Source organism: Protopterus annectens, chromosome 3.part0, assembly GCF_019279795.1.
Source record: "Protopterus annectens isolate FY-2018-M chromosome 3.part0, PAN1.0, whole genome shotgun sequence".
Lineage (NCBI taxonomy): Eukaryota > Metazoa > Chordata > Ceratodontiformes > Protopteridae > Protopterus > Protopterus annectens.
This window is the reverse complement of record NC_056731.1, coordinates 1,960,508,676-1,960,536,065: the sequence shown is the minus strand read 5'-3', so window position 1 is coordinate 1,960,536,065 and position 27,390 is coordinate 1,960,508,676. Positions and strand designations below refer to the sequence as shown.

General features: G+C 39.0%; 1 protein-coding gene across 1 annotated transcript in view; it reads right to left on the bottom strand.

Moving 5' to 3' along the window:
- The window catches only part of HHATL (hedgehog acyltransferase like), a 691,105-nt gene that overhangs the window by 13,552 nt on the left and 650,163 nt on the right, over positions 1-27,390 (bottom strand). The window contains exons 10-11 of the mRNA XM_044066045.1: positions 19,685-19,886; positions 8,353-8,494 (exon numbers count right to left, since the gene is read on the bottom strand). Coding sequence (XP_043921980.1) covers positions 8,353-8,494; positions 19,685-19,886 — 344 coding nt within the window. The remainder of the gene's footprint in view (positions 1-8,352; positions 8,495-19,684; positions 19,887-27,390) is intronic.

The window sequence follows — 27,390 nt, the reverse complement described above, 5'->3', positions numbered from 1 at the left end:
CTTAAGTGCAGTTCATTCTTACAACTGAGGCATTGCTGGTGTAGGGAGTTCAGATGTGTCAAAGAAAGTGGCAGGTGCATATATTACTGACAGAAAAACAGATGGAAAGATAAGCAAACCTGGAAATGTATGAAATATTTACAGAATCTGAAGAAAATTAACGTTTCAGAGAAGGGCACTTTACTATTTTTGAACTGCCTTAGAAAGTATCACACAGACTTAAGAAAACATCATACAAAATCATTAATTTTGACTGACAAGCCCCAAATCTGCAGGGCTGTTATTAGTACAGATATATAGATTTAGCTAACAAAATATTCCTGTTCATAAAGAAGTTGTGCTTAAAAAGATCTTTGTTAGATTTTTATCGGTTATGCAAGATGAAGTGCCACAGCAGTTTGCTCAACAGCTTTAGCATCATTTATTGAAGTCAAATGAAAACTGCTCCGTTTAGGCAAAAATCCTAAGACTGCCAGGAAACTGCATTCCACTCTGCTATTATATAGTTATTTATTCATTCATTTAATAATCTACATAGCAAGCTATTTATTTAATTAATTTTGCATTTTAAATGGGTAAGCAAATTGGTCCTTTTTGGACTCTTTTCAACTAGGATGTGGATCATAAGAAGAGAAAATGTCATCCGTGCAGTCTGCTTAAACTAGCTAATCAATAACATGCTAGTTTAAGATGAGAGAAAAATAACAGCTACACACTTGTTGCAATGATCGATCTACACTGGCAGCTTCGTTACCTGTCATCTCACTGTCAGATGCCTAGTCAACCTGGTCCATAAAACTTTCTTAGGCTACCTTATCCCCTCCCTTTTATCCAGAGTCCTTAGTGCACAGACTTTACCATTCCCATTTGGTCTCAGAAGGCCACAGGTTGGAGTCATCAGAAGGGAAACACAAAGGAAACCAGAAAGCTGGGCTCCAAATAGGACAGTTTCCAGCAAAGTTCTAGGCAAGGGCATGAGAGTAGGAATAAAATTGGAGATGAAATGCTAATGATGGCCTGTCATCATGGTAACAATATAACTTCCATATCTGACATTGGGAGTCATATCTCTATCACTTCTAGGTTACAGTTTCAAGTTTTTTTTTTTTGGAGTGGATTATCATGAAAGAATACCCCTAAATTATGCAAAAGTTTGACCTGGAGGTGACATTTAAGTAGTGTCATGCACGCATCAGTGAAGCCCCACATGGCAGCCACCCAAAAGTCATCCACTAAAACATTTTTGAATTAGATTTGTCCGACAACCATGGATCATCTCATAGAATGAGCATTGTAAACTTGAGGGAAGGATTTGCCATACTTCTGGTATCAAAATCTAATGCATTTAGAAAGCCAGGAAGAGACAGAGGGTAATCTTGGATACAACTCGGTCCAGTTTCTAGGAAGAGAATGATACAACAAGCTAAGAATTCTTCCTTATAGTTTTTGTTCCTGTTCAAACAAAATCTGAGTTGCCTGTGGACAGCCATACAATGTGACATGTATTCACCCACATTAGAATAATTTAGGAAGAAATTGGAAGATCAATCAATTTATTTATATTATACTCTGTAGGAAATTTGAGCATATAGGAAGGATCGATACATAATGATACCCTGTCTTTATGAAAAATGATACAGGGTTGATCAACCTACAAGCCCTACAGTTCTGAAATTCTTCTTGCCAAAATAATAGTCAATAAGGGAATTTTCCAAGTAAGACACTTTAGGTCAGCAGAAAAAGCTTTCTCAAAGGAAGAAAGTGTTAGTTTCTCAACTACAAAAGAAATGTCACATGAAGGAAAAACAGAGCAAAAAGGAGGACTCAAGACAAAAGTCCCTCTAAAGAAAGTATTGAATACCTTAAGAGAAGATAGAAAAGAAGACTTCGCTCCCAGCTGGAAATTAGAAATGACTGCCAGATGAACTTTTACAAAGTGAACACTTTAGCCAGAGTCAAAAATGCAGAAAAGATATTCCAGAACCCTAGAAATCAGAACTGATGGTAGTTATAGTGCTTTGGCTGTGGTCCATGCTAATGCATTTGCTACAATAAGTTTTCCTAGTACCAGGTGTATGGGCAGATGTCAGGACCCAATTACCTTGGATGGGTAAGAATGGTCCATAACCATCACTGGAATTGGAGAAACCTTGCAGTTGATAACTTCAGAGATGAAGGTCTAGGTGAGGCTTACTGGATGGGTGGAACAAAAGGCTGTTAGATGGTCTCAGGAGGAGAGACCTGTCCAAGAAAGTAATCCAAAGCAGGGAGAACTAAATTTGTCAATTCCATAAATGGACTACCAAAATTACTTTGGCTTTTCTCACTTTGGCCTTCTTGAGGAATTTTGGGATAAGGGAAAATGAGTGAGAGATGTAAAGTCCAAAGGCCATATCTGGATGAGTTTATTCTTGGGGATCCTCCAATGGAAGGAATAATTAAATGGTAATTGCTGCCTTTGTAGCTGGATGGGATTGCAAAGTGGTTACAGCAAGGTTTCCAACAGCAATGGTAAAGGATCTGACCTTTCAACAGACTGATTGCCCACTCATGTGGCTTCAGAAGGCAGTGAGAGGCTTAGCCTGTTCCAGGGCACAGGCAGCAATGAGAAGATGATTGGAGGCAAAACATTTCATGCATCTTGGTAAGGAGGATAGAAGTAGGTCCACCCTGTTTGCTTATATTCCAAACCAATTCTATGTTGTTGGAGTGGATGACAACTGTACTGGGAGGCAGGGTGCCTTGAAATGCCTGCAAGGTGAGAAGGGCAGTCCTCAAATCTAATATAATGATACCCAAATTGGTCTATTGGGTGGACCAGGTGCCTTGGTCTGTCTGTTCCAAATAGTATCTCCCCACCCCAAAGCAGCAGAAACATCCATGGCCACTGTCACCTTGGAGGATGAGGTCTGAAAGATTATGCTTAGAGAAAGTTTAGATTAAAGACTCAACCAATGAAGATGATCTTACATTTCTTGAAATTCCTTAAAGGTGCACTGAAAAGATCTAAAATCTGAGCTGATTATACTTAGAAAGCCTAGTGAAGGACCCTTATGAACAGTCTTCTGTAAAAAAAACATAAAGGTTCTAGTAGCCATAAGATCTAAGATTCAGCTAGGACCAAATTGCCATTGGTTATCTGCAGGGCAGTACATTTCATGAGAAGAATCTTTTCCAAAGAATCATAACTGCAACAGATCACAAGCAATGAGACTTAGAAGTCCAAGGACTGAAACAGACTGAGATGCAAATCCCTAGAGGCAAGTAGCCTCTTCATGTTTGGAGCTGCTAGGATCCAGTAATTCAGATACAGAAAGATCTTGTAACCTTGGAGTCAGACTACTGCTGCAACTGTGGACATGCACATAGTCAACACACTGTGGCTATGAGTCCTAATGGCAGTGTCCAGAAGTGACACTGATTTTCTCCTATGCAGATGTGAAGGAACTTCCAGAATCATTAGTAATTTTGATGTGGAGGCATGGATCTTAAAGGGCCAGAGAGCACATTCAGTCTCCTTTGAATAGGCAGGGAAAGATAGATAGCTCTGTGGCCATTCAAAAAAGCTTCTTTATAATAGCCTGATTTAGGCCACTAGAATCTAGAATGGGCCTAAGTCCTGATGTTTTGGCACTAAAAAAGTTCCTGGAGTAAAAAGCATGTCTTTGATCATCTGGTGGGACATCCTGGATGGCTTTTTTAGTATCAGACTCTTGGTCTGTAGTTTTGCTACAGTATTTCACTTGGGAGGTATGTTAGAGAGGGGAAGACTTTGTAGATCCAAAGGGGACAAAAATCAAATTGAATGGCCTCTGGAAAGGAAGCATCTTATCCACCTGTCCTGAGTGATGGCCTGCAACACTGACAGGTGAAGATACAGAAGATCTTTAACTGCCTTTAGTGTGAAACAGTTAGTTCATCTCTCAGGGATACAAGAAATGTCTTTCAGAGGAAGGACCTTGTGACCCCTAATTATTTTGCAGACAATTACATCCTCTGTGAGCACTGAATTTCAGAATTTTTTAAATGATCCCACTGGGGGTGTTGGAACGAAGTTATTGCGGTTCGTGACCCATTCTTAAAAATAAAAATGTTAAGAAGCCTGGACTTTCTCACCATCTTTGCTGAGAGTTCTGCTTCACTTTCATTTTTGTCCAGTTCATGGGTTCATAGGTAAATACTAAGTTATCAGTTTGCAGACTATTATAAACCCTGCCAACAACCGCAGTTCAGAATCGAATACTGTACTTTTGAGATAAATACCTTAATAATTATGTCAGACCTTTCCATTTAAATGTTATGTAAGAAGTCTTCAGGCTATTTCACACATAGCCAATATCCAGACAGTGTCCAAAGGTGAGAATCAAACTCTATAGCTTGTGTCTGTAGGTAAATATTAACCATTATGCCAAATCCCAGCTCTGCGTTATTGAACTCTTTAAAGAGGAAACATGCATTACTGGGTGAATTTATGAACTGGTCTTTGGAGTTTTCTGTTACGTCTATAAGATGGAGGCAGGTAAGTACCTATTGCTCAAGCAGAACCATCAAATGCATTGTGCATTACATGGATGCTCTCATTTGCAGTTGAGCTAGAAATTGCCATTTGAAACTTGATCTTAATATGCAAATTCTGTTACTCATCCACGGTCTTCATAAATTCATCTAGCAAATCTGTCTAGAATTTTTGTATATACTTATAGTAGTTTAATGTCCTTAGGGAGAAGGTAAAGAATGAAAACATCCACTTCCATTAACCTGTCCTAGTAACATTATATCTTGTTGGGGAGATAAATTACCTTAATCTGGTGCTCTGCAATCTTCTTAAATGTGACAGCAACCATGATCGTTGCAGGACCAGCTGGGACATTCTTTGGGATGGCAAAGAATTCTGACTGGGCATTTAGAGATAGGAGTCACCACATTCAGTCATTATATACAAGTAATCTATTTCATCAGTCAGAAATACTATTCACGTGGAAGACATTGGTGACTGGGAGAGCTCAGACGGGATGTACTCTGACTCAGAAAGGATGTTCAGGGGCCACTTAGCTATAATCCTGATGTGCTGTAAGATTTGTTTAAATCTGGGGCCATTCAGAGGTAAAGTAGAAACTCAGTCTTCTTGCCATCATCCATGTCTAGGATGGGAGACTTCTGTAGGGAGTCCACGTTTCATCTCACGCATGATGTTTCCTCCTATACGTGGATGGGGATTTGATCATCCTTGACTGCAGGGACTTCTCCTAGGAGAAGAATCTTCTGAGGTAGAAGAAGCCCTGGGCTCAATGACTGGGATAGCTTTAAGATTGTCTGACTTCAGCCCATTTTTGCTCCCTTTAAAGATGGAGAGCTTAAAAAAGGCTTAAATAACACATTCCTAAATGAGCCTCTCTAAGACAATTGCAACATTTTTGAGAGTTTGTTCTCCAGTGGAATCTTCACATCTCAGAAAGATTTTATAAAGGATTGAGACTCTTTAATCTTTCCATGGCTATACAGCAACAACAACAATAACTCCAGAGGCACTGTAACAGCAACAAGCAGCACATTGTAGGCAGACACCCTCTCACACTTCTCAGACGAAATCGGCATGCTAAACGATATTGCAAAATACACAAGAAAGCTGCCACAACACAGTAAGAAAAAGCACTCTTCTGACTTGCAGAACTAAGTTTACAGAATGACATCTAAAGAGGAAGGGGAAAGAAAACCTGCCAACAAATTATGACAGGAAACCTGTCTTCTAAGTACATCAAAGTTGAAAAGAAAAAAAAAAGGAAGGATATGGCCATTAGGAAGGCAACATCTTGAAAATAGAACAAGTTAACCACAAAAAATACTATCTCTCAAATAAAGTGTCCTGGGACATTTTGATGAATGCCTCACTGCTATGAGTGGCTGAAAAAAAATTTAAAAAGTGGTCTTTTGGGTTAAGGATTATGGATAAAGGAGGGACTAAGGTAGTCTGTAAAAGTTTTATGTGCTAACTAAATACCAACCTATCTTAGTCCTGCCTTACAGCATATCACACAGACTTAAGAAAATATCACAAAAAAGGATTCACAAAGGCACTGTAATCTGTACACTTCCATATACATGTTGCATTACCTTTCTGGATTCATTAACCACCCCAACATGGTGCTCTAGCAGGAAGTCATGCTAGATGCTAACAAGGTAGTCTTTGGGAGTGCCCCCACCCAGCACCACCTACATGAAGGCATTTGCACACTGACTGATTCAAAAAAATCACTTGGTTGTGTAGATTGGGTCTATATTAGAAGCACAAAAAGGCTTCTTAGCAAATACAGAAACAGTGACACATATTCATCCAATCGCATTTAAGCGATTCAATGAATATGTCATAGGGCAAGGAGATAGTTGGCAAACTTCGTGGAGTTGCCCTTTCCTTCCCTATAGTGCGATGTCGGAGTTGGTATATTTAGTTAGGGTGGTGTGGGGGTGAAGCCCTCCACCTGTTTATGGTGTTAAATTATTTTTTTTTAGCGAATGGCCGCATAAGTTTTTTCCCTAGCAAAAAATTTGATTATGTGGCTGTTCGCTATTGTCAGGTTTTGTGCATTATGTATTGACTTTTATGTAGTTGCACATATGCACTTTCGGTCTTATAATATAGACCTGTGTAGATCAGCATGGCTATCCCACAACATGTTGCAGTACTGCACATAGTCAATAGGCCATGTTCACCTATCTGCAATAACCATGGTGTAAGGTGATTGGGGGATGGGGGAGCCATTAGACACTGTGGATACATTTTATCTAAGTGTCTTAATGGCACTAACATCAGTACAGCATAGGGGAATGGGGAAAACAATAGACACCATGGATTACTTTAAATGTAAGTGCCTTAATGATACTGGTGTGAGTAGGAGGACTGGGAGAGGGATGGGGAGAAACACTAGACACTAGGGATTACTTTAAATGTAAGTGCCTTAACAACACCCACATCAGTAGGGGGACTGGGGTTGAATACCAGATTCCAGGGATTACTCTAAATGTAAGTACCTTACTGGCACCAGCATCAGTACGGGGAGGGGATAGTGGAGGTAGTAGCCTCTAGATCCCAGAGAAATATTATAGTTAGGTGCTATAATGGCACCAGCATCACTATGGGGATTGAGAGGTGGGGGGATGCACAGATACCAGGGCAGTGCCCTTATGGCACTTACAGTACTGCAGGGATTGGGGGGTAGGGGGCACACTAGCCATTAGAGTATACTAGATACATGCTGTAATGGTAATTCAACTATTATTGGGGTGGGGAAACCACAGAAGGACAGCTAGGTCAGGGACAGGTACAGAAAGTGTGATGTATGTGTGTGTGTGTGTGTGTGTGTGTGTGTGTGTGTGTGTGTGTGTGTGTGTGTGTGTGTGTGTGTGTGTGTGTGTGTGTGTGTGTGTGTGTGTGTGTGAGTGACTGTGGGGGGTGTAATTTCCTATATGAGCAGTAGGTTACTACTGTGATCTACACATCACAATAGTAACTGTGATTCAGAGACATGCAAATAAGCTGATAATGAAGAATTACCTCATCGCAGATAACATGTTTCTGAATCACAAATTATCTCTTTGTGGGAGCAGGGCCTTTTTAGCATGAGCTATACAACTCATGCTAGGCCCTTTAATGAATCCCTGGGTTAGTGTCAGATTTGATGTGTTCTGCTGCATCCCCTGCAGATAGAGGGAAACATATCCAAATTCCATTTTTGCAGTGATTGAAGATAAGGACTTTTTTAATATATTTGACTAGTTTTGTGGCTGGGTGGTTTACATGAGCCCAATAATAAAACCTTTGTTATTTTAAACCTGACAAAATACATATCCACAAAAATGAATATTTCTAACAAAACCTTCTTAATAACATACACCTAACACAAAGTATTGTTGCAAAACAGTAAAACATTTTAAACAATCACTAGGAAGGATTCAAATAAATAGGACACACTTCAAAACATAAAATCGTTTACTTTCTTCTAATTTAAATGATCAAATCTATTGTACTGACTTTGCATTTCATGACTGGAGACATAGTAAAATCACCACTAAAGTGTGTTCTCTCTTTCAACAAAATAGACACCACCATCTTTGTAAATTTAACATTTTTTTATAAATTATGCCAACACTTTAGCACATTGTATCCATTTTAGGTAACTCTGTTAAAAGTTCCCTAATGAGACAAGAAAGGCCACCTGCATATTTCATTTAAGCTTAGAAACAGAGACAGAATTACACAAATTCCAGTTGTGATTTTTCTTATTAGCTCTTTAAATTATACAGAATACTATGTAACATAAACATGAAATTATATCTCTCTCTTCACATTTAACTTACCTGTAAGAATGAGCCTCCTGGCAACATAATCGGCAAACTCTAGGCTGTTGAGGGACAGAACATTGTACAGAATGATAGCCCAAAAGTTAGCAGCACCAAATATAGCCCTCAGTCTCCGAGACATACCTTCTGACATAATGGCCTGCCAGGAACACAAATTAAAATAAAAATGTATAACATTACACTGAATAATGTGCTCTTTCTTAAACATATAGAAACAGTAACTGCTAATTTAAGCAGCCAATATGGGTAGGTATTTTATATATATATATATATATATATATATATATATATATATATATATATATATATATATATATATATATATATATATATATATATATATGTATGTATAAAATTTTAATTACATTTAAACTGTTGTAACTCAGCAGAACAGAGAATAAAATTTTTTTCTTTTAAAATATTATCATTCTTATATTATAACTAAGTGATACATTTTACGGAGGCTTCTGAATGGGTCTCCAATACAAACTAATATGTGTTCAAGTTATGGATGTCAAGAAATTCACAGCAAGAGAAAAACGATTATAAAGGTGATCTTCGCAGCAATACCACCTCATACTTAAACTGCCAAAATAAAAGCTGCTGGGCTTGACATAAAAAGTAGGGCTTGGAGGGGTTGAGCAAAACAAAAGCACTGCATTGATAGAATGTAACTGGTTAAAAACAATTGAAGCACACTTTAGCTACAATACAGCTGGGACTTTACCTGCACAAGAACAAAATTTAAGGAAAGGTTTGATAAAACACAATATGTAGTGTATTATTTTATATTGCTTGTCAGGAAAATACATCAACTACAAACATGTGGCAGAGACCAGGGAGTCTCTGCTTATATCAGCCATGCTAACTGATCATAGGAGCTACCAGATACTAGTGTCACTGCAGTATCTTACCTGTTCATATGACAGCTGGCAATAACTGAATTACAGCTCTAAACTGCCACCAGATTCTACTATGAAGCTTGTAGGCACTTACCTGACATAGGATCATAGAAGATTACTAGGCTATCGACCCAGAGGTCATTTTAAGCCTAGCTGTTTCAACCCAATGTAATACCATAACGGTACTAGTCAATACCAAAGATTGCACTTACTGATAACTGCCCATGTCCAGGAGGGTTGTGGGTGCTACCCCCCGGTTAGAATTTATGGTTCCCTATCCAGTCATCCAGGTTCCTCTTAAACAGTGTCATAGAGGTGCTCTGTTTCACATGAATTGGTAGCCTGTTCCAAAGACATGACAGTCACTGGAAGATAAATCTGTCCCTAGAGCATGTCCTATTTAAGTCACAGGCCAAATTTATGTCCCTGGGATGGGTAGCCCTAGACCCATTTGATTTAAGGATATGCAGTAAGTTCATTAGGTTTGGGTCTTGGGTTGCTCTGTAGGTCAGGCATAAATCTCCCCTAAGAATTCTATATGATACAGAGTATAGTGACAGGGACTTTAGTTGGTCCATGTAAGGCACATGCTGGAGACCCTTGATCTTCTTTATTAGAAACCTCTGAGGTCTCCCTAATTGTTGTAGATGCTTAGTATAGTACATAGCAAATGGGAAGTTATCTTCAATTATGGGCTAGATAAGTGCCAAGTATAGGGGGTTATATTTTCTTTTGCTGTCAATGTGATGCCTTTACTAATCAAGTGAGCTACGTGGAAAGCTTTCCTTACAATGGTAGACATGTGGTGGTCAAAGTTAAGGTCGCGGTCAACCTGTGATCCTATGTCCCTTACCACTTCATGGGTGCTTAGAGTATTGTTATTAATTTGATAGTGTGAAGGAGCATTGTTTGTGCCAAAAGGAATGATGATGCATTTCTTTGCATTCAGTTTGAGACCATGATGAATACACCAGTCGTTGGTCTGTGTGAGACCATCCTGGAGTATACTGACATCATTTGGGGATTCAATGATGGCATCTAGTTTGCAGTCATCTGCAAACTTGGTCAGCCAGAACCCATTAGTTTTGACCTGAAGATATATATATATATATATATATAAATATATATATCTATATATATATATATATATATATATATATATACCAAACAGTAGGGGGCCCAGCACTGACCCCTGTGGCACCACACTTGTAACAGGTCTGCTGGTTAATGTGGAGTCACCACTTTGATAGTGTGTGTCTGGTTTGTTAGCCAGTTGGCAACCCATCTTATAACGAATGGGTTTATAGTCAGTTTACTAAGTTTATCTGTAATGTCTAAATGTGGAATTGTGTCAAAAGCCTTTGCCAAATCTAGGTATGTTGTGTGCACAGACTTGCCCTCATCAATGGCCCTGGTCAAACTTTCAAAGAAATCCACCAGATTTAGCAGGCAGAATCTGCCCTTCACTAAGCTGAATTGGGTAGTGTCCAGGGTTTGGAGGTCACCTATGTCTTTATTTATAAGGTTCATAATGATACTTTCCATGGCCTTACAGATGAAGCTGGTCAGGCTTATGGGTCTGTAATTCCTCGGGACTGTTGCTAGGCCACCTAGGAATAACTGTAGCTGTTCTTCATTCTGCAGGAACAAACCCTATGGTTAGACTATTATAGAAAAGGGTATTTTTTTTGGAAGCTCGGAAGCCTCTAGTGATCTGGTAGCTCAGCTCAGAGTTGTGGCCGGTAGCCCACCTCAGTTCAGCTCGGTACAAACAAGGAGAAACTTGTTCAGATGCAGGGCCTAAATACCAGAAGCTTAAACTTGAGAAAAACTTTAACAAAATTCAAAAGGACCAATGAGGATGCTTTTTCCAAGCCCTAGACAATCCCCACTTTATCAGTCAAGTGCCAATCAAACACGATTCTCTCACAAAAGTTCAGATAGGCCCCTTCCAATCCAGGATGGCCTGGAAAATGTGCTCAGAACAAACAAACAGTTCTGGAAGCAGCAGGCCTGGATCTGGACTATGCTAGCACTACTAGCAACCCTAGTTTCAGTGGGAAACACTAGAGCATATTTAACACTGCAAAAATAGCAGTGAGACACTAAAAAAATGTTTAAAACAGCAGCCATGATTTAAGCAGGCACCTGAAAACTTCAAAAGAGTTGTTATTACTGGGCTGCTGGACATGGAAATAAGCAGAGAAAAATGTCTTACGTTTTGCTGGTCCTAAATGTTAGACTACATTCCCTAATGAGACAAGGAATGCCGCTTGTTATGCAATGGTTAAAACCAAGTTTAAAAGTACAGCTCCTCATGCTCATGTATAAAAATGACCTAAACCCACAGGTACAGTATTAAATTCAACTAAATATTTTAGCCAAGTAAAATGGCTGCTTGTAACACTAAAATGAGATGTAGGGAAATGTTGCACATAATTTGGTAACATAACATTGCTATGAAGAACATACTGAGTTACTACGTATTGTTTTTGCTTTTGTATGCATGACATTTAATGTGGCTACATGTTCTTTCTGTACTGCATCTCTATAAAAGCTTTTGTGAAGAACATTTTAAGTAATTTTGTGTATTGGAATAAATTAGTTATTAGAGAAGAAAAATAAAAGATTTTTATTAAAATCTATTAGCCTAACTTCTTCAAGCTTATATTCTAAAATCTTTATGTGGAAATATATTCATAGAATTTTTTAATTCTTCCTTCAGGATTTCAAAATTTAATAAAGAACCATTCTTAATCTGCTGGAGATTCAGTAAAACATTAAAGGCAGATTTGGTCGATATGTTTATAGACTGTGAAAGGATCAGTGAATTCTGGAAAGAAATAAGGGATTTTTAAAGCTTTTTGGAAGGAAAACTATATACTTTCATGAGCAACAATTTTAGCTAATGTTTATCTTCTATCTGTTATAAATGGTGATCGGTATATAATGTTTTGGGGTTTACTTGCAGTTGCAAGAAAAGTTATAACTAAAAAAATGGAAGTCAAGTTCAGTATCTTTGTTTAAAGAATTCCTTGTTTCAGCCGTTATTTTCAGTAAAGTGAAAAGGAAGTACTAAGACTGAGAAATGCAAAGAACTCCACAAAGAAGAAAGGCTGGGAGAATTTGGATTGGTTAATATCAAATTATAATGGAAGTTATTACTGGAGAGATTTGGTTCATAGGTTCATAGGTTGGTACTAGGCTATCAGCCCTAGGGCCTATACAAGCCTAGCCAAACAATTCCCCGGATATTTCTTCCCACAATATTTACTTCCCTGGACCCCTGTCGAGCAGGGCAACTGACATGATCCCCGAGGTGAATTTCCTAACTTCCATCCAATCATCAAGGTTCCTTTTGAAGAGGACCAATGAGGTGCTCTGCTTGACATGTATGGGCAGTCTATTCCAGAGTATGGGGAGTCTCTGCGTCAGGAACCTATCCCTCCAACATGTTTTGTTCATTGTGATGACAAGGTTTAGATCCATGGAGCACGTGGCTCTGAGGGATTGGGATTTCTTTAAGCGGAGCATGTCTAACAGCTCAGGGTTTGACATGGCCTTGCATGTTAAGCAGAGATTGCCTCTGAGTAGATGATATGCCACAGAGTATAGCTGGAATATTTTTAGACGGTCAGCATAGGGCATCTGCTTTAGGCCTGTGATTCTTTTAGTGAGGTATTTCTGCAGTGTTTTCAGCTGTTGCAGATGTCTTGTGAGGTACATACCAAATGGGGCATTGTACTCTATAATGGGTCTAATGAGGGATGAGTACAGTGGGACAATGACCTCCTTTTTTCTGGATGAAAAGCCCTTAGTGATGAGGTGTGCCACATAGAAGGATTTCCTGACTGTTGTGGCGATATGGTTATCTAAGGTGAGACCACTGTCCACCTGTGTCCCTAAGTCTCTCATCACACTTTCAGTGTTTAGTGTACTGTTACATATGTGGTAATTCATGGGTACATGGTTTTCCCAAAGGGGATAACTATACATTTCTTGGCATTACGCTTGAGACCATGGCTCTGGCACCAAGCATCTGTTTCTGTAAGGCCCTTTTGTAGAATATCCACATCATTTGGGGATTCAATAATGGCTCCCAGTTTGCAGTCATCTGTGAATTTTGTTAGCCATAGTCCCTTAGAGTTGGCCTATACTTCAGAGAAGTAGATGTCAAACAAGCGTGATCCCAGGACTGAACCCTGAGGTACTCCACTTGTCACTTGTCTGGAGCTGGATTTGGAGTCGGCTTCTTTTACAGTCTGGGTTTTGTCAGTAAGCCAGTTGGCGACCCATAGAGTGACGTAGGGATTTATGCCCAGCTTAGTAAGTTTATCTATGATTCCAGAGTGGGGGATGGTGTCGAAGGTCTTGGCTAGGTCCAGATAGGCTGTGTGGACCACCTTATCCTCGTCCACAGCTCTGGAGACTGATTTTAAGAAGTCAATTAGGTTCAGGAGACAAGATCAGAACTTCACAAACCCAAACTGGGTGGGGTCCAGTGTTTGAAGGTTGCCAATGTCTTTGTTTAGAAGTTCCATGATAATGCGTTCCATGCCCTTGCAGATGAGGCTCACCAGACTGATGAGACGGTAGTTCCTGGGATCCGAGATGGATCCCCCTTGTGGAGTGGGATAACTGTAGCTGTGCACCACTCAGTGGGCACATAGCCTGAGGTGAGACTATGGTTAAACATGACACTTAGGTGAGGTGCCAGTTCGTTTTGTAGTTCATGTAGTACACAGCCCGGGATGTAATCTGGTCCCATGGATGCTGTATTTCTAACTTTGGAGAATGTGGTTTCCACCTATGTGGCCATGATTACTGGAATTTGGCACTATTTTGGTATTGAGATGGGCCCTTTAGGGGGTTAGCAGGGGGTGAAGTTGGCACTAAATCAATCTGCCAGGATATTGGCAATATCCTTGGGATCAGTATATTTAATGCCATTCTGTTGTAGCTCAGAACAGATCTGAACATTGCCATTTAGATTCTTGACATAACTATAGAATGCCTTGTGGCTGTCTTTGGAATCTTTGGCAATTTTATTTTCATAACTAGCTTTGGAGGATTTTATGAGGGATCTCAGCTTCTTACTGAGGCTGGTAAGGGAGTTTTTTGGATCCTGGGATTTTCCTCTTATCTGCAGCAGTTTCTTCCTTCTGTTGTATAGTTTGTTTATGGCAGGGGACCACCAGATTGGCTTCCTTTTTTTGGAGGCGAGCATCTTAGTTCTACTTGGGATGGCACGATTCATGCACGAGTGGATGTGCTCGTACAGTGCCTTATTGTAGGAATCAGCAGTCGATCTTTCAGCTCCCATCTGCATGGGTGCCATGACGTTTTTCACTTCTGACTTAAGTAGCATGAAGTTGGCTTTGGAGAAGTTTTTTATGGAGGTTTCCTTATTGGGGGTTGGAGGTGGGATGTGGATGTCAAGGGTGATTTGCTTATGGTCAGACCTGACCAATGAGGGGGTGACCACTGGTATGGAGCATCTATCTCCCATGTTGGTAATGACCAGGTCTAGGATATTGGAGCCCCTGGTGGGCCAATCGATTAGCTGATCCAGGGCATTGGAATTTATGAATTCCAAGAACCATTGGGAAAAGGTGTTGGTACCCGAGTAGTTTTCCCAGTTAATGGCAGGGTAGTTGAAATCACCCAGTATTAGGGTGTTTGGTTGTATCTTAATATTTTCCAGTATGTTTAGAAAGGTGTAGTGATAATTTGGGGGCATGGTGGGGGATCTGTAGCAAGCTACAATTTGGATTGCAGTCTTACCTAGTTTTAGTTGCACCTGGAGAATTTCAGATGCATTGTGTTGGGCAACTAGCCTGGAGGTGTAACTATCCTCGGTGAATATGGACACTCCTCCACCTTTAGTGTTTTGATCTTGGTTTGGTGGCTGAAAAGTGTGGCAAGAGTTGTAGCCTGGTATTGCAGGGGTGCTCTCTGGAGTCTTGAACCAGGTCTCAGTTACTGCACAGATATTGATGTTCTCCATTTTTAGGAGTGCCTTGATAGAGTGCATTTTCAGGTTTAGACTTCTAACATTGAGTAGCATTACCTTCAGATTTTGCATGATTGTATCTGTTATGGTGGTGGTTTTGTCCTTTGAACCTTGCCTAAAAAAAGGCACTATAGGGGTGGCAAGAGCTTTAGCCAGTAACCTGAATCCCAGGGGTGACAGGTGCAGACCATCTCTGGCAAAACATTGCGGTTTGTCGATCACGTTGTTCCAGGCAGACAGATACTGGATCCCCTATGAATGACGCCAGAAGCTTAGCCAAATGCTGAAGTCAATAATTTTGTACTTATACTGTGGTATAATTCTGGGCGAAAGCAGGATGCTACTCAGGGCTAGGGTCATAGCTGCCTGGGCCACATGATCTGAGAGCTCTTCCATGTCTCTTTTCATGTAGTCCAGGAAGGTACGTCTCAAGTCATTCACTCCAACATGGACAATGACAGAGTCGTATTTGTACTTGTTATGGAGTGACTTGAGTGATGCATTATGTGGCAGATCCTGGCACCCGACAGGCAGCTAACTGTAATTTTCTCCTTGCTCAGCCTGGTGAGTGGGACATCAGTGTGCCTGACTATAGAGTCACCTATGACTAAAGTGTTGGGCACGTTGTCTTGCCTTAGGGGCTGTTGTTGGGTGGCACACTGGTGTTGTGAGCTATGTGTCACTTTGGTTGTGATTGATGTTTGTTTGCGTTTCAGCTTCGGAGGTCCTTGTTACTTGGGCAGGTTAATGTTAAGGGCCTCCACATATGTGGGTTTAGTGTTGTTATGTGTGGGTGTTGATGGTGTGGGTTTTGAAGGGCTATGTGTTGCTTGAGGTGTAGTGCAGGTGTTAACCTTCTCCTCTTGACTGTCTAGCACAATCTTGGCTGGAGACACCTTTGCTTCTAGTTTGGCTATGTAAGTGCATCTCTCACAGGTTGTAGTGTTGGGTGGTAGGAGGAGAGGGTTGTCTGTGTACATGAGGCAGTTACTGCATTGCCCCAGTATGCCCAGATTCACAAGGTGGACAAGAGAATTCACCAGAAGCTAACCCTTGGACATGCCTGTGTAAGTGCTTTTTTTGTAAAGTACAAGATCTGTTTTCCCTTACCTTTGCAAGGTACTTTGCAATTATAGGCTGTTTAGTGCCTACGATTAATTTCTCCTTATTAACAAAGAAAGTTGAGTGCTTGTATCAATTTAAGGCTTCCAAGTGCTTTACAGCAGGTTCTAGAGCAAGTGCTAGTCACAGGGGTTCAGATTTTAGTGCTACTACTGAGAAAGCAGCTAGTTCTAAGGGCAAATTTGTAGAGCAGACTTTCTAGCATCTGGAATAGTCTAACTGTAGCTCTGCGGTGCTGCACAATGCGAAAAATTTGCAAACACACGCCTTTATAAGCCAGAAAGTTGAAATGGATAGAAATCAGCCCAAAATGGCTAATACAATTACAATTTCAGAGCCGAAACCACTCCTCTAGTGTTAGATAGGCAGTACAATCCTCACCACTCCCACTGGTAAGCAGTAGGATTTCCTTCTGCCACAGCAAGGTCTGGATAGCTCTGAACACAGAAAATAAAGTCCTGAAACCAGCAAAGCCTGGGATCTGGATTATACTAGCTAGGAAAGGCAGGAAAAGAGCAAACAAGATAGTATTTTGAGGGGGGGTTGTTTTTTTTTTTTTTTGGTTAAAACAGGCTAAACAATGCAATAATATAGTAAATAAACACAGAAAAGGCTAATGCACTTGAGTGTGTAGCCCTAAACAGTAAATGCAATTAAAACTCTACAAAATTATCAATTTAAAACTTTTTGAATGAAGCAATGCAAGTGCACAACTGAAAAATTATTTAAGAGGCAGTAATACAGTAGAATAAGTAGTTAGTCTACATATACAGAAAAGTCTATATATACAGAAAAGCAACTAAAACACACTAAAACAATTCAGATGCAGTGCAACCTAGAGCACTTGAGTTGTAGCAGTATTAAGGCAAATACAGTTTTAATAAATGCACCAAAATATACTCTATATTTCCAAAATGTTTGAGAAGCACAGTCAGAACATAAGGAGATTCAGGCAATTTTTTTTTTTTTTTTTTTAGAAAGGGAGGAAGGAGGAACAGAATGAAAGAAACTAAGTGGGTTGGCCTTCTCAGATGTTCTCTCTGTATTAGGTAGAATGAGCTAATGACACTAGACTGGGAGGAGTGTCCCAGATCAAATTTACAGTAGGGGGCGGGCAACTGCAAAGCCACCAAGTATAACAGCAAGACACCAACAGAGGGGGAGGATGGGGAACAATACTAAAGCTAGTAGCCTACACTCTTTTAGAGAGTAAACACTACAGAAACGTTTATCACAGCAGTGAGCCACAAAATGAAAGTTTTTAAACAGATAAAGGAGCACAATGAAATACAGTGAAACTAGCTATAAAGCTTTACAAACAGTGTGACAGTAAAAAAAATATTTCTCAGGCACTGTAAGGCAGACAATTTTAGTTTAACCATGCAGATTAATTAATAGCAATAAAATACAGTAAAAAAGTATGCAGCAGGAAGTAAAAAGTGCTATATATAAATTGATGGAAGCAATAACCAGTAGAAATAAGCCCAAAAAACAGAACACTTATTGTTATATATCTCAGATCAGAGTTGTAGTCAATGCTCCTCCTCCACTCGGCTCTTTGTGTATAGATATTGAAAATCTAATTATTTTAATGTGCTTGTTGATTATTATAAATTGTATGTGAAATCTTTTCCTTTCTTTGTAAATATTTTGTAAATATGTTAAAAATAATAAAATCAGATTAAAAATAACAAATTATTCGGTGTAGCTCATACATTGCCATAGCTGATGTGTAAGTATCTTGGGCACATCGCCCCAAATATTATGCATTTGTTTTGTGGAGTCCATTTACCCATGTTACTCCATAAAAGGGTGTTTGACTCAATGACATGTACTCTGTAAACAAATCTGAATAAACAAACACATAAATAAGTAAATAAGAGGTCCTGGCATTACAAAGACGAGAACAGTAAATAGATATTGTTTCTGCCTTTGTGAATTTTCTTAAAGGTAATTTACTGACATTTCTTTTTGGCATAGCTTGTCTGCAACGTTATGCTGTTTTGGATGCATGATGTTTTAGATGATAAATGATACTGGTAGCATTTGCAGAAGTGAAAATTTCAGAAAACTAGAGTTAATGCTCCTACTGTATAAAATCTTCTCAAGGATATATAATTGCATTATGAAATGGCTCATCTGCAAATGACATCAATGACTGCTTACATATTTCTCAAAACAGACAGAAGAGCTAGATACTTTTAAGGTGACCAGTGTGCATTTTTTGCACATCTAGACAGTATCCCTGCTTCCCCTAAATCTAATTCCTAAAAACAAGCCAGGCCCGCTAGCTCTTCTTTATTCCTTCCTGGAAAATTAATACAGAATTCTAGAACAACCTCTAACAGATAGTTGAAGTAAAAGAAAAATAAAATAATAAAATGTTTGAGGTTCCCATACACAAATAACTTAGTTTTGATGTATCTTTAGATAGATTTGGATGTACACCTTCTAGAATATGATGTCCCCCTTATCTTTTTTCCCCAAAAAATATCTCCTCTATGAGTATGCAGCGGCTACGTGATGGAGGATTATGACATTTCCTGTATATTGAGACTGAAAATGCACACAGTTGTATTATACTTACAGTGTTCAGGAATGCATAAACAGTACTAGACTGCAAAACAATACTTGCACCAAGTTTCCTAAATGAAGGTGGATTAAGTCATGCGAGGCTGCAATTCATGTAAATGTCACATATTTAGATATACATGGCACACCTGCAAAATTATATACAAGAGGCTTCTGCCAGTGAATTCAATGCTCTTGCTACTTGAAAGGAGAGCATTGTATTTTTCACGATATGTAGGACTGCTGAAATGTGGGAAGAGATTCAATGGAACTGTATATTCAGATCATATTAATTCCATTGCTTGTTATCAGCAGTCAAATCCTGTAATACTAAATAACACATATCTCTTATGATAGCAATGGCTACAATCCATTTTTGATGAAATTTAAAGGAATTCTCATTTTTTTCTAATTCAAATATCTAAAAACCTTGAATCACTGATGGATAGCTATGGAATACTCTAGAGTCTGTCATTTTCAGGTATTTTACTCTTTCTCTCCTACAGTTTTACATTTTTGCTATTTGCATCCTTCCTGACGTACATGTTAGACTTCAAGGTTCAATATTCACAATACTTTAAACATATTTACAAAGAGTCTTGGGACACAAATGTGATCATGTTTGCCATAAGTTGCACTGTTTATTGAATCAATTGTTCTGCCTTCACATATGTGGCTTTAGATCTAAAGTACTTTATAGTTTCTGTCATCAACTACTTACCTCCTGGGAAGCGAATGGCTCAAGCTGGAATAATTTCTGTACCCAGAGTTCAAAATTCAGGCCAAAACAATTGCAGCAGGACCAAATATAAACAATATCACAGGGGCCCAGCCATAGGGTGGTTATAGCAAATGTAGACACGGTAGCCATGAGTTCCTTTTTGATATTATCATGGTTTTCACCAATGTAATCATACACGTACCTGTGGAATATAATTGAGACACATATTTAAAGGTCTGGGCAGCAGGCATGTAACCTGTAAATGGAAAGTTTGTATCTTTTCTGACAATGAATGACTGAAGCACATGAATATGTAAGCAGATCTTAAAAAAATCAAGAAATGTCTTCCCGTGCAACATACGTGGCATAGATCCTTGTGTATCTATTGCGATGGAACTCATATTTGGGTTTAACTAGTTTTCTTCTGTTTCTGGCTGCGTTTTCATTTTCTTTCGTCTTATACCTATGAAGGCCGATACTAATCTTATGTCAACGTTCAATGGAACACTGGTCATTGCTTTGAGCTTTCACCTTTTCTTTCAACCTTTTCTGGCATTCCCAGTGAAGTATGTTTTTTGCAGACCACAATTTTTTTGGAAAATAATATAACTAAACAGTTCTATATCATAGCCACAAAAAGTTCTAAATAAAGCATTAATACCAAAAAGTAGATATTACACCTTTATGAGGATAGAGGAAAAGTACTGTTACAGTGATGATCCACTGTTATGCTTAAGTACCGATGTAAGCCATCCTGACAATAAAATATCCAAGTAAATATACATTGTAACTAGTAAAATGTATTAATCCATGGAAAATGGCAATCTCTCTAAAGTAATTTTCATTGATCTCAGGTGTGCTTTTCAACCTGAATCATTCCTTTCTTCTACATTAACTTCCTCAGTCTGGATTCGGATAAGCTATAGTAAGGTGTTTTTTTTTCCTTTACTTAACAAATAACATTCACAGGAATCCCACAGGAATTTGTCCTGAGACCCTTGCTTTCTCCTATCTACCAACACATTGCCAACAGATATTTCTACACTTAGCTTAAAAGTTTATTTTGTCAAACTTTGAATCAGCTTAATTATTTAACTTATTCAGAGATCATTGAATGTACAGGAAGGGAATTAATGTGAAAATGTCTGACTGTAAGTTTAGGGAGTTTTCCATTTTTCCTTCTGTTGTGCGACTTCAGAGTTGGTATTTATAAGTAGTATGGCGTGTGGGGCCAAAAATCTTTTTGTGTACGTTACTAAACGTTCAACTGAATGTGTATTCATTGACTTTTTGCCAGTGATTTGATTGTTGGCAATGTTCTAGTTCAAGTTTTCATAACACATTCACTTACTATAACTTTCATCATGGTTGCTGATGATATTGTCATCATAAACTCAAATAGCTTCAGCACTACACTGCAATCCAAACTATAGCATGACTTTAACTTCCTTTGGAGCTGGCTGCAAGACAGAGTTCAAATAATAAATAGTTAATAAACTTTTCTATGCTTTTTACTGAATGGCAGAAACTAGCAACAATCCAACCCTAGAAATTAAAGGGTTCCCTATTAGCTGATCAAAGACGCATTATTTCGAATGCATCTTGATCTAACTTTATAGAGCGAAACAGCAAAATACCGAAGCGGCATATAAGCAAATTCTTTCCCTGGGAAAGAAATCGTTTGGCTGCCTTCGGTATTTTGCCTTCTTCGTTACTGTAGTGCGGTCTCAGAGTTGGCATATTTAAGTAGGGGGGTGTGGGGGGCACAGTCCCTCACGTCAGAGGGTGCGGCGGGTGAAGTCCCTCACATCAGAAAAAGTTTGTGGTGTGCATGTGTTGTGTGTGTATTTCTCGGAACAGAGATTTTTTCCCCTGTAAAAAAAAAATCACTGTTCTGAGTGTTTGAGATTGTAAGCATTCGCTTATATGGGGTTGATGAATCAGCGTTCGCTTTTCTAAGTGTTTGGTGATTCAGTATAGACCCAGTTAAGGACCTTCAGGCATATCTCTCAACAGTCCAGATTTTTGCAGAATGTCCAGATTTATGCCTCTTATTTTTGGTCTGTTCCTCATAACATTTTTTATTTTCTGGCAAATCACTGGTACATGACTGAGAACTGAAGTCAGACAATAATGACAGACAATTGAGCTTCAGACTTCATACTCTTCAGACAATTCATATTGATGCAAAATCTCTTATTCTATCAATTTAAGTCCGTAAGACCAATATTTAGAAACTGTCCCTATTTTGGGGCCTTTGTCCCCCCATTATATATGGCTTTGTCCAGACTTCTAGCTCTTAAAGCTTGAGAGATATGCCTTCAGGTTACCCCATTCTTTCAGAATACTGCATAATGATTGCATTGCTTGTTCACCACCAAAGAATTTCAGATTTTCAGCTTTCCCCTGGGCCAGCAACTCACCTTTTCCTCTCATTTAGAATACATATTTGATAAAATTCATATCCATTTAAGGTGAGCATTCAAATCTACCCGCACAATGGTAACAGAATACAGAAGGGTCATTAGTATAAATATACTAATGCCAAATCTAGAAAACTGCCTCCCAGTAGCAACACTTTAACTCTTCATACAAATTAAAAATTTTACAGACCACACCCACCAAACGTCAGTTTATTACATTATCTTTCAAGACAGACTATCACCGTTTAACCTTGCAAAAAGTGAACTGGGCACCAGTTGTGGTCAGAAGCCACCCTTCAGCTAATTTACTTTTAAATGAATTTATTGTGGACACTGCCATTCTCAGGCCTCTGAGATCCACACAACGCATATAGCATGCTCTCACACTAAAATAGTGCAGATACTGCAGTCCTAATCAGACATCCCTTCAAGAAAACCCTGGAAGAAGAATTGTTTATAAAGACTGCATCAACTGCCTGAAACTCACTCCTTCAAATTTAAAGTGCATTAAATAACATAAAGAGGTGAAGCAATTAAGCTACACGAGAAAAGAATCTAAAGGTGTTTGTTTTCTGTAAATATATATTATTAATATACATTATTGCAAGCAAAACACTGAACTAAGCATAATGTTGCAGTAAGTTTGTTTGGTAGAATGTTTTAAATTGCACTTATCTTTCTTTCTTTGTAAAATAGTTTGCATACTGTAATAACTTTTGCTTTGGAAATACATATACCGTCTATATGCTAATATTTTCAAGTTGGCTGTGTATTACAAACATGCACGTGTCGCTGTCAAATGGCTCAGGTCATGGCTGAAAAAGTACACACTTATTCAGTCAACAAAGTTAAATAGATAAAATCTGATACTAATGTAATGTGCTTTTTTGGGAAGGGTCATTATAACACTAAATGATAATATTAGGTAGACTCCCAGTCAGTAGCTGGATACATTTAGTTGCACAATCCTCAACAGCACAGCAATACCAAACCTCGTCCTATTTCTAGACTGTGGCTTCATCTTGTAGTGTTCGGTAAATGTGTGGACTGGTAGTTCCTGTGCAGAAACATTTCTGAACTATTTTGCTGCCCTAGTAGAATGTACCCTGATGATGTCTTACAGAGGTTTATTATGCTTGTCATAGTAAAATTTAAGACAGTGGGCCAGACACATCAACAGAGTGTGCTTATTGTTAAGCAAGTCTTATGTTCCTCTCTTGAAAGATAAAAAAAACAATTTTTTTCTGAACTCATTTGCTCTTCTGGTATAAACTCAGAGCTATCTATGCACTTTTACTACACATGAGAGACGTATCCCACCATTCTGCCAGTTTTATTTATTTGATTTGTTTTGATTTGTTTACTGGGTAAGAGGGTAATCCAAGGACCCCTTTCTTTCATGCCCAGAGCCAAAATGTGATCCAGTGCTTATCATTAATCTTGCTAAGCATTATTGGATAGATACAAAAAATAAGGAGGTCTTATATTTTTTTGCTTTTTGCAGCTTTCCTGACATACATAATAGCCTGTTTCAATATTCACAATACTTCAACATATTTACAAATAGTTTTGGTTCACAAAATGTAGTTGTGTAGACTAATTCAGAGTCAATGCTGATGCAACATTTGGAATGAAAGTAGCATTGATCTTCAAAGAACTATTTTTATTGTGAAATGCTGTGTAAATGTGTTTATAAATGACAATATGAAACTCTGAAATTCTGCTTGAGGTAACTGCAGACAGATAAAAGCATTTTCTATGACAGGCATTTTTAACTTCTGTATTTTGGCTCAAATGGAAATTTCAAACCTCAAGATGAGGTGTTTCTTCTTGTGGTCTTTAATAAAAATCTCCTTTCAGAACAATCTTACAATAAGGCCTTTTTGCTATCAGTCAAACAGTCACTATGTACCTGCTTTATAGCATGTTTTAGCACCTACTTTATAGCATGTTTTAGCAGTAGGTGGTCTAAACATGCTGGGTGTATGTGGTGAAATGGTATTTGTGACACATACCACATTTGTGGTTCGTGATCAAATTCTTAAGCATAACCCTTTTCTGTTGTCACAGCAAGAGGTTCTCTGTTTCGATCCTCGGCTGGGGTGCCTTCTGTGCGGAGTCTGCATTTCCTCCCTGTGGTCGTGGGTTTCCTCCAGATGCTCCGGTTTCCTCCCACATCCTAAAGACATGCTGTAGGTGGATTGGACACTCTAAATTGGCCCTAGGTGTGAGTGCATGCATGTGTGTGCCTTCTGTGGAAGGTTGGGTGCCGGGCTGGCAACTCGACACTGTAAAACTCCACTGCCAGTCATGAGCGGACAGGTGATCCGCTGTGGTGACCCCTAACCGGGAAAAGCCGAAAGAAGAAGAAGAAGAAGTAGAACCTATTTGCCCATTGTTACTTCCTGACATGCAGAAAAATTACTTTGATGTTTGTTTCCTGGAGTATAAGGAAGAGAAGGGGTAGGAAAAAAGTTGAAGCCATTTGGTAAATCTGTAGTTACAGCTACCCTTTTCTGTAAATTTGAGTTGAAATTGATCTAATTTCCTCTACACTGCTATTGTTAATGTAATTGCTGGGACAGACTGCCTTTTCTATAAGAGATTTGCTTTTGTAAATGTTTTGACACCGATGGGTACATGACATATATTTTTATTTAATATGAAACCGAATAATTTAGTGGTCTAGCAGCTAAAGTATATATGTGGCAACATCAATATATATGTTCCATCAGATAAAATACAAGGCAGGATGCCACAGCTCCAGATTAGACAGAAAAATACTACAAAGCCAAATGTTGCTTTTCAGAGCAATTTTAAATTTCTATATCACACCTCTTTGTTGCTATAAAGTGCCACTAAAAATGTCACAGCTTTACTGAGGCCACCTCCCCCATGTCACAGTTAGTCAGAGGAGTACATCTTGGGTACAGTTCTATGTTAATGCTCTGTCCAATAAGATCCAAAGCAAAACATGACAGCACCCATTAGAAAACTATTACATTGCTTAATCCTGCCTTCACTAGCCTGTCTCTAAATGCAATTGACTGGTTTTCCAGTTAATTTAATACTGAAATTGGTACACCTTGCTTGCTGTAGCATAGACTAGATCCAGGCCTGCTGAATTTAGCTTTGTTTGTATGCTTGTTGTTTGTTTATTTCCCTGAAATGCTAATTCCACCTAAAACGCGGCCTTTTAGCACTTCTGTGGATCCCTAGTGATATCTGCATTGCTTACTGTACTTATTTTATTGTTTCACTTGAAAGAAAGTTACTGTTTGTCGTTTTTGCATTTAAGTTACCTGTAACACATTGCATTTAAGTTACCTGGCACTTGCTCACTAAAGCAATTATATAAGTCAGCTCTAAAAAATTAAAAGCACTATACCCTCACAAACTCCCCTTGAGTACCTTGTTCCCCATTGGCCCTTTTTTCAATTATAAAGGAATTCCCAATACTATTCTAGCATGTCCAAAGGTCAGTTGTCAATCTCATCTCCGGTCCAGCTGGTGAATCTGGGAATCTTGAGGCAATGTTACAACTGCCTCATGTACACAGACAACCCTCTCCTCCTCCCAACAAATTCCAACACATGTGAGAGATGCAACCATATAGCCAAACTGGAGGCTAAGCTCTCTCAACTCAGTCCTCAATAACCTATCCTTCTCACAATCAGTCACCAACTGGTTTCAGAGTTACCTGTCTGACCGCCAACAATCCGTTGTATGGCAGAATGACATATCTCCCCAACTACCTGTCTCCATAGGGGTTCCCCAAGGATCCATCCTTGGACCCCTACTTTTCTCTGTTTACACCAATAATCTAGCCTCTGCCATCAAACATGGCACACTCATCCAATACGCAGATGACTCTACCATCATCTGCTCAGCCCAGTCCCTACCCAAACTGCAAAAAGTCATACAGGAAGCCTTTTCCTCTGTTGAAACATGGTTATCCGATGCCCAGTTAATACTCAACCCAAACAAAACTAAACTACTCATCTTCCAACCCACCAAACATACTCAAAACAACTCTCACTTTAACATCACAGCAAAAGACAACACCACTATATACCCAACTGAACACACCAAATTGCTAGGAGTGAAATAGACAATAAACTAAAATTTGACATTCACATATCCATGACCATAAAAAGTCCACAAAAAACTAGGAGCATTATACAGAAATAAACAATTTCTCACCAAAGCAGCAAAGATTTCAATAGCAAATTCCCACCTTATCTCCACCCTACTTTATGCCTCTCCAGTATATACCAACCTAAGGCAATGTGATCTAAACAAGCTAGAGACCTGCTACAACAAAATCGCAAAATTAGCCACAGGGGCATCCTACCGTAGTCACCACTGTCTCTCACTTGCTGAACTGGACTGGCTTGAACTCCCTCACCTCCTTCAGTGGTATCAACTCTCACTCGCCCACAAACTAGTAAACCATCCACTAAATGTCCCATCCCTCCAGAATTTACTCCAACCCTATCGCACCACCAGACCACTAAGATCCAGCAACAAAAATCACTTGCAGATCACTAAAGCCAATAACTCTGCTGGTGAAGCACTATTCTCTTGCACCATAGCCAAATTATGGAACTCACTCCCACCCACAATTACCTCCGTACCATCATGCACCAACTTCAAAACTTTATTAAAAGCACACCTAAAAACATGCTGGCTATGCCCTTGAAACTCCCACTCTAATATCATCCACCCCATCCAACTACTAAATTTCTTTCACCTACACTAACTACCTTGATGATAGCAAGCTCAGATGCTCATAAGCCTAGTACTTATTATACAGCATGAACTTCTCATTGTTACATTTGTTAATGCCTGTTATGTACTTCACAGATAAGATTCTAGTTGTCTACTGATGTACTATGTTCTTCACCTGTAAATATGTTGTAAGTAATTTCTATGTTAAATTGTTAATCACTATGTAATCCAATGTAACTACTGTCTGTTTTTTTTTTACTGGAACTTTTTTCTCGGCTCGCTGAAAAAAATGGACCCACCAGCAGTGACACTCTCGGTCAAAAAAAATAAATAAATAAATATAAGTAAGTACTGGTGTAACCAGAGGAGAAAACCACACTCACTACAATTCCAGTCTCACATAGACCTACCACAACAACAAACCAAACACGTAAACACACAAAAACATACTCGGAAGCTCTAAATAAAAATCTGCCTAAGCAGCAGAGACCTCCAAAGCAGACACCCAAGCAACCGCTACCCCAAAACAAAACACGTGCAACACATAGCTCA